Genomic DNA, 8,744 nt, shown 5'->3' on the forward strand with positions numbered 1-8,744 from the left:
TGGAGCTAATAAGTGTTAAGACTAGATTCAAATTCAAATCTCACTTGAAAAGTTATAATGAGGTCTCTTTCCTCCCTTCCAAATAGAGTTATTAATTTCATGGCCTTTCGACCCATCTGGTACATATTAATCATTTCATTAAGTTCCATGCATAAACTACACAGCAGTTACACTGCAGGTCTAAGGATTCCTCCCTCCTCTTTTCCTCCTACCCTCTCCTGCTCTCTCTACCTCCACCTTCATCTCTACTCCACCTGTACATATGTATTCCACCCCTGGCTCTAGATGAGAGAAGACCACAGCTGAAACACATCTTCTGATGCTCCCTAATTTTATGTAAACCAGTCCAAAATATATCGGTTGTGACATGTGACACTTACTGAGTACCTACCATTTTTAAGTGTCCTCCCAGGCAAAGACCACAAGAGGTATGCAGACACAATCCTATCCTCTAGGAAACGTAAAACCTTAACAATCTGGTCAAGGAAGTCAAATGTGCAAACTCAAACAGCCAATACTAGAAGGCCCTTTGTCTTCGCTGCCAGTGAGGGTCACACATGACCCTGAGGGTCACACATGAAGGAAGCAGAGATCTTTATAGGCTGGAAGTGGTCAGGAAAGAAAGACTTGAGGTAGCCTGTGATTTTGATGGACGGGCAAGATGTGGATGGGTAGAAAGGACAATAAAGTGGAAACAGATATGCTGGGGGATCAATGAGTTTGAGTAGCAGCTTCAAATTGGGGATAGGGTGGTGTAGGACCACTTCTCATGATTCCTGTTCCTGGTGCCTTGTATAATCCCCAGTAAGAGGGCTGTTTCCCACCTCTGAGTTCCATTCTCATTACTCATAAGAAACCTCCTGGAATCCATCCCTTTTTCTTTGTATTCTGACTATTAGTTGCACATTACATCCTTCCCAAATGTAAGGGAGTGGAAGATGGATTATCACAATTATTGGGGAGTTTGTCTCAAACTACACAAGCTGTGGCTCTTTTTCCTTGTCTGAAGAACCTGCAATGGGTGGAGGGTGGGAAGTGGGAGATCACAGTTCCAGAAAGTAAGCACCCTGAGAGCAGAAATGGTGTCCCATTTCTCTGTGGCTCTAACAGGGAACAGGCAGGGCCAGGCACATATTGGATGGAGAGGCAGACGAACGAATGAGTCTTTAAAAGTAGCTTAGTCTACAGCTATGAAGTTTGTAGCTTGAAGAAGGGTCCCTGTGACACTAACCCTGATATTAATGAGGCATTTTACAGTGAGCCAAGCACTTTGCCTTCCATCATTGTGTGTAATAGTCCCATGGAGAGGGCAGGGAGGCATTTGTAAATGGCCTGCTCAGAAGCCTATATTTACAATAAGTCCAAGCTTTTCCCACTGTACCTCTGCCAGTGTCAAGATCATTTGAAGATGACTTTTTTTTAATAGGGACCAATGATATGTCTTGTTCAGTGATTCTCAAAGTGTGGTTCCTAGATCTGCAGCAGCAGCAGCACCTGGGAACTTGTTAGAAGTGCAAATTATCAAGCCCCACCTTGTACCTACTGAATTAGAAACCCTAATACTGGGGCCCTGGTTTTTTGTTTTCGTTTTGTTTCATTCCCCCACCCTGAACCCCCACCCCAAGTCCTCCAGGTGATTCTGATGTGCATTTAAGTTTGAGAACTACTCGACCATTCTATTTCCAACTGATTCATGTTGCTTAATTCTTTGTCTCATCTATGAAAAACAGTCCTACCTCAGACTTCAGCTTGTCAGGGCCCATTCCTCAGAAGGTGAATTGAACTGAATTTACAAGTCCCAGGAGCCCTCAAAGGAAAACACACGAAATGCCCTGAAAAGTGGCATTTGTAACAGGGCCTGTACAGAGATCTGTAATTCAAAGTACTCATCAGACATTCCCATGGGGAAGTCCGCCCCTACTCTGGGATTTCAATACATATGAACCCCAGCAGCCTGAACACTGTACTGGTTGCCCAGCCTCCATCATTAGGCTTGAGCAGCTTCCACGGAGGGCGCAGGACCCAGGGCGCCGAACTCTCACAACCAATCAGGCGCCCCCCAGAGGGAAACTACAAGTCCCAGCATGCCCCACGCGCACCGTCAGGGGCCGACCCGCCGCGCCCCAGAGTTCTCCGCGTACAGGTGGTCGCTTGGGTTCCGGTAAGGCGGCGGCTCCGGAACTCCCGTAGAGGGGCAGGTGGGCCCTCGGGCCCGACGATGGCAGTGGCCACTGCGGCGGCAGTACTGGCCGCTCTGGGCGGGGCGCTGTGGCTGGCGGCCCGCCGGTTCGTGGGGCCCAGGGTCCAGCGGCTGCGCAGAGGCGGGGACCCCGGCCTCATGCACGGGAAGACTGTGCTGATCACCGGGGCGAACAGCGGCCTGGGCCGCGCCACGGCCGCCGAGCTACTGCGCCTGGGGGCGCGGGTGATCATGGGCTGCCGGGACCGCGCCCGCGCTGAGGAGGCGGCGGGTCAGCTCCGCCGCGAGCTCCGCCAGGCCGCGGAGTGCGGCCCAGAGCCCGGCGTCAGCGGTGTGGGCGAGCTCATAGTCCGGGAGCTGGACCTCGCCTCGCTGCGCTCGGTGCGCGCCTTCTGCCAGGAAATGCTCCAGGTGTGGGCCTCGGGGGGCCGGGCTGGTGGGGAGGGTCTGGGCACGGGGTGGGAGGGGACTGCGGGCTTGGGCTGAGCCGCGAGGGACCGCCCTGGGGTTCAGGGTGTCACCTTGGGAACCGCTGAGGCTGAGAGGAATCCAAAAAGCCACTTTGAGGCGGCCGGGAAGCTGCAAGGTTGAGAAGGAAAGAGAAACTAACTGGGAGGGCTGCCTTCTGTCCTCTAAGGATGTCGAAAAAGAAATGGGCCCAAGAGAAAAATAAATAAACCAGTTTCTGAACATTTCATTTCGTTACGTGAGGACCGCCCCGGAGTAGATCCATGGCCTCTGAATTGTTTTTCCTGTGTCAGAAGTGAATTTGCACCGAGCTGTGTCTTCAGAACCCCAGAGCACTGGGGGAAGTTGCTAGCCAAGGACCTCAGATCAGTCCTTTAAAAAAAAGTTCTCCCTCCCCTGGCCTCTGCCCCTTTTCTGCTGGGGTAGGGAGCTCGCTGCCACCAGTAAACTCAGCACCATCCTTAACGGGACTGTGGCCTGATTCCAAGTAGAATACAACTTGGAATCCAGTGGTCATGCTCCATACAGGAACAGGAATAAAAATAATACCCAGCATTACTGAAGATCTGTATGCCAGGAGCTGTGCCAAGCATTTCAGATTTTCCTTTTTGTTTTAAATGAAAATGAAGTGTCCTTGCCTATAACTGTCATTGAAGCTACACAGTAACCCTGTGGAGTAGGCATTATTATCATCCCTATTTTACAACGCGAGGAAACTGAGGCATAGGAAGGCTAAGAAACTTGCTTGTGGTCTGTCTCCAGAACACTTGCTTTTAACCCTTGTTCTTTCCTCCTGCTGCCTGGCAGTGAGATGTGAGGATTTCTTTGTGCAAATGGTAAGTAATTCCACATAAGTGGATGTTCTCTGTTGAGATTGAGGTAGAAGAGTTTCTTGCAGGGATAACTGGCATTCAGAGGGCATTTGTTCAGAAGAGTGAAATTTAAAATTAGCTGGGACAAGAAAGGTGCCTATATGACATGGAGTCTCTTGAGTGTAGAGAATAGGTTCCCAAATTTTCTCAGTAATTTTTTCATGATGCCCTTAGGCCAGAAATATTTCCCAGTTCATTTATTTAGAAAGTTTATTTTGCCAAGGTTAAGGATGCACCCGTGGCAGAACCTCAGGAGGTTCTGAGGACATGTGCCCAAGGTGTCGGGGCACAGCTTGGTTTTACACATTTTAGGGAGACATGACACATCACATGTGTAAGATATACATTGATTCTCCTGGAAAAGTGGGACAACTCGAAGTGGGGGCTTCCAGGTCATAGATGGATGGGAGACAAAAGGTTGCATTCTTTTGGGTCTTTGATTAGCCTTTTACTGAATACAATTTACATGTGCAGGAGGGATAGAGGAATAATCACTTATGTCTTAGACTGGCTCAGTGAGTCTGCATTTTCACATAAACAATAGGGCAGAGTCAGCAATCATAAGCATTTATCTCAGGTGAGCAGAAGGATGACTTTAGAGTTTGGTCTTTTGTTTGGCACTTGTGAAGATGAGCTATCAATTTATTAATACATTGCCAGGGTGAAATTCAACAGAACTGTTTTAGGGTAAAGATCTTGAGGCCCATGTGGGCAAATTGTGAGGGTGATATGTAGCTTCTTTTTCTTTGTAGCTATCTTATTTAGGAATAAAATGGGAGGCAGGTTTGTCTGAGGCAGTTCCCAGCTTGACTTTAACCTTTGACTTAGTGATTTTGGGTTCTGAGATTTATTTTCCTTTGACACAACCTAATAAGTAGTTATGTCCTAACAACTTAGTAGCTATTTGAGAAGATAACACAATTGAAAGAAAAAATAATATTTTTATTTTGTTCTTAAACAGCCATAACTACTAATGGGAAATGTATCCTTGTTGGTCATTACACCAGTGTCTGAAACCTTGGAATCAGATTGGACACTGCCACCCTTATTTCTTGTTCTAGGTAGATTTTTAGCATTGTTCTTGTTTTTTATTACAGCAACTGCTAACAGCTGCTTAAAAGTCAGCTCCACAAAGAAACAATGTCATTGAAAGGAATATAGCACAATGTAATGTTCAAGCTGTGAACCACCTGGAGCTAGTAGTTTTTGAGGTATTGAGCAAATATTACTGTGTTTCCCTCGAAAATTTAAAATATTCCACAACACCCTGAGAATTTGCTGCAATGCTGTAGGCCGCAGTTTGAGAGCTGTTGCAGAACTAGAGAGTTGGTTTTTTGTTTATTGCTAGTATTTAATTATGTGTAACACAGGTTAAGAAATAATACTCATCAATGAGATTTTGGAAGCATTAAAAATGGATCTTTCTGTTCCTCTTTCAAATATAGATGGGGCTGGGTTTGCTTCTTTGGCACTTGAGGCAGAACTAATTAAAAAGTGGGGACACAAAGAGATAACTAAGTTGTCCTTGCTTCTAAGTATTTCTGTTCCTGCCTGGCTGTGAAGTTAAGTGACTATAATTAGAAGGAAAAAAAAAAATGGAAATGTAGATTTCCCACAGGTTGGTATTCTTGGTATTTATTTCATTTATCTCCTAGAATTTAAAAAAATAGTAAATGATAAAATTTTAAAATAACACAAGCCCAGCAAAGAATGCTGGCTAACAAATGATTAATTCAGGAAAATCTTCCAAAGGATTAGTGAAAAAGAATACTCCTTTCTTTCCCCCATGAGTGAACTCTTGCCTTCTTTTTGAAGTTGACTATTGGAAAACCCAAAAATGCTTAGACAGGGCAGAATGAGAAATAGTTAATCCTCTGACAGGTGGGCTTCGATAACAGTTGTGAAATGTAACACATTTTTCTTTTCACTTATAGTTGGCAGAAGGGCCAGTGAAATTTGAAATTTGACCTCATATTAATCATGGGTCATCACAGTGTCTTTATGCTTGGAACATGTTGTGCGTTTCTTTGTCCATCAAAAGAAACATAGAACAACCGAGAAAAGGCTAGAGAAGACCATCTTACATGATTTAAGGAATAAAAAGACTTCCCTATGAGAACAGTCTAAATTTTAGGACTTTAATTTGGAAAGATACAGAAGCATATGTTCAAAGTATAAAATGTTGACTGTACAGATCTCCTAGAGTCCCCTTTACGCTGGATATTTTTATATTACCTGGTTTTTTTTTCTTAATCTTTGATTATTCTTTATGAATCTCGATTTATTCATGATGTTCTCTCCAGTGTAAGTTTGCATTTCAGACCTTTTCTATTGCTTGTTTCACTTTTAAGGAAATGACTTGAAGTTGTTCCACCCCCATGGTGCCATTTACCCTGAGAGAACTACAGAATAAAGCAACCATCAGTTTGCCCTTGGTGTTGATAACTAGTAGCTCTGGGAATAAACTATGCTTACCTGTTTTCTACAGCATATGGTCTGTCTAGCTTTCATTGCCTCTCTAGCTGTTTTGAAAATCCCAATTAGCCATGCCAGCTTACTAATTAAGAAAATAGGCCTTGATGTCAAAGACTTCATCTTCAGATCTGATCTTATTTTGCTACTTAGGAGTTTGATACTGGGCAAGTCACCTAGCCTGTGAGCTTCATTTGCTTATACAGTTGTTGGAATTAGATGTGGTGACATGTGAAAAGCACAAAGCCTGGCTCCTATCAAGCTTCTGCATCTATTTTTTTTTTCTATTTTTCTCTCAATTATTGGAAACTCATAGAAGCATTTTGTAGAATTTTAGTAGTTTGCAAGTATTTTTAAACATTTTATCATAGGTACACTTATAATTTTGATATGATCTCAGTATTAACATGATAACTCCCAAATTGATATTTTCCTAGTTCAACTGAAATTAAACGCAGAAATATGGGATTATAGGAGTGCCTTGTCCTCAAATTGACTGTATTTCTGTTTTGAGAAAGATCTTGGTACTGATCACATAGTCAACTTTCTAGTGCAATGTTAAAGTTTATATATTTGTAAATGTTATTGTTATAAAAGCATAAAACCAGAAATTAAGTCTTAGATTTAGTTTCTACATCTTTTATTGGAAGATGACTGTGGATAAATGTCTTTCTTTATATCATTTTAATAAATGAGAAAAAAGAGCTGTTGAATGAAAGATCATGAATATCAGTGTTTATCTGAGGAACATCCTGCAAAGGAATCCCTTTCCCCATTTATTAAACACAAAATTGCCAGTGTTTCAAGTAGTTCTCTGATCGATAGACCAACAACTAAAATTAAATGCTTTTAGTCTCAAGTTCCCATTTTTATTAAAATGTAATTATCATGAACAGAAAAAGCAATACAAGGCGTGTGTTCTTAATAATTCTGCCATTCTCTTTTTGACATTTAAAGGAAGAGCCTAGGCTGGATGTCTTGATCAATAACGCAGGGATCTTCCAGTGCCCTTACATGAAGACTGAAGATGGGTTTGAGATGCAGTTTGGAGTGAACCATCTGGGGCACTTTCTACTCACCAATCTGCTCCTTGGACTCCTCAAAAGTTCAGCTCCCAGCAGGATTGTGGTAGTTTCTTCCAAACTTTATAAATACGGAGACATCAACTTTGATGACTTGAACAGTGAACAAAGCTATAATAAAAGCTTTTGTTATAGCCGGAGCAAACTGGCTAACATTCTTTTTACCAGGGAACTAGCCCGCCGCTTAGAAGGCACAAATGTTACCGTCAATGTGTTGCATCCTGGTATTGTACGGACAAATCTGGGGAGGCACATACACATTCCACTGTTGGTCAAACCACTCTTCAATTTGGTGTCATGGGCTTTTTTCAAAACTCCAGTAGAAGGTGCCCAGACTTCCATTTATTTGGCCTCTTCACCTGAGGTAGAAGGAGTGTCAGGAAGATACTTTGGGGATTGTAAAGAGGAAGAACTATTGCCCAAAGCTATGGATGAATCTGTTGCAAGAAAACTCTGGGATATCAGTGAAGTGATGGTTGGCCTGCTAAAATAGGAACAAGGAGTAAAAGAGCTGTTTATAAAACTGCATATCAGTTATATCTGTGATCAGGAATGGTGTGGATTGAGAACTTGTTACTTGAAGAAAAAGAATTTTGATATTGGAATAGCACTGCTAAGAGATACATGTGGGTATTTTGGAGTTACTGAAAAATTATTTTTGGGATAAGAGAATTTCAGCAAAGATGTTTTAAATATATATAGTAAGTATAATGAATAATAAGTACAATGAAAAATACAATTATACTGTAAAATTATAACTGGGCAAGCATGGATGACATATTAATATTTGTCAGAATTAAGTGACTCAAAGTGCTATCGAGAAGTTTTTCAAGTATCTTTCAGTTTCACGGCCAAAGTGTTAACTATTTTTACTACGATGTTTGGTGTTTGTGTGGAAATAATCTGCCTGGTGTGTGCACACAAGTCTTACTGGGAATAAATTTACTGGTACAAATTCTTAACTGCGCATTTCTTTGGAGGCTTCACTGAATACAGTCCTTTATCATGTCACCATTAGCCTATGCTGATCTTGGTCTGCCCAGTCTCTTCTTGCCGCATATCTTGTACACTGCTCTGAGAGATAATATTCCTAAAACCCAAATCTATCACATTCCTGCTTAAAAAACAGTGGGTTTTGAGCCTTAAAAAAAAAAAAATGGGCAGAATTCTTTCTTCAAAAGAAGTGTTTCACTGAAACATAGAAGCTGGAGGGGTAAAGCAGGTTATTGCAGTGCTGCCAAGGTGGAGTCCCCCACGGCAATTCCTAAAGGGATTTCGTAGAATATAGTGGTTTATAAACCACTTTTATTTAGACTAAAGATTAAACTGTTGAAGATAGAGTTGAGGCTCCATGAGATAGCACCATGCTTACCCTGCACTGTCATACTCAGCACTGTTCAGCAGAACTTTGCAGTGAGGAAAGGAATACTCTGTGTTGTCTGATGTGGTGTACTCTAGAAACATGGGATTATTAAGTACTTCAAATTCAACTGAGAACTGAATTTCTAATTATATGTAATGTTAATTTAAATAGGCACATGTCTAGCAACTGGTATCTTGGACAGTACATCTCTGGTCATCCCATCAGATAATCCAGTCCTGATTTTAGAACAGTCACCTACTCACGTGCTTTGGGCCTTTCTTTATATT

General features: G+C 42.3%; 1 protein-coding gene across 1 annotated transcript; it reads left to right on the forward strand.

Moving 5' to 3' along the window:
* Positions 1 to 2,069: 2,069 nt before the first annotated feature.
* Positions 2,070 to 8,056, forward strand: RDH14 (retinol dehydrogenase 14). Its single transcript, XM_002812264.6, has 2 exons — positions 2,070 to 2,611; positions 6,970 to 8,056. The coding sequence occupies exons 1-2, from the start codon at positions 2,219 to 2,221 to the stop codon at positions 7,585 to 7,587; spliced, it is 1,011 nt and encodes a 336-aa protein (XP_002812310.1). The 5' UTR covers positions 2,070 to 2,218; the 3' UTR covers positions 7,588 to 8,056.
* The last annotated feature ends 688 nt before the right edge of the window (positions 8,057 to 8,744 follow it).

The sequence above is a fragment of the Pongo abelii genome, chromosome 12, assembly GCF_028885655.2.
Source record: "Pongo abelii isolate AG06213 chromosome 12, NHGRI_mPonAbe1-v2.0_pri, whole genome shotgun sequence".
Taxonomy (NCBI): domain Eukaryota; kingdom Metazoa; phylum Chordata; class Mammalia; order Primates; family Hominidae; genus Pongo; species Pongo abelii.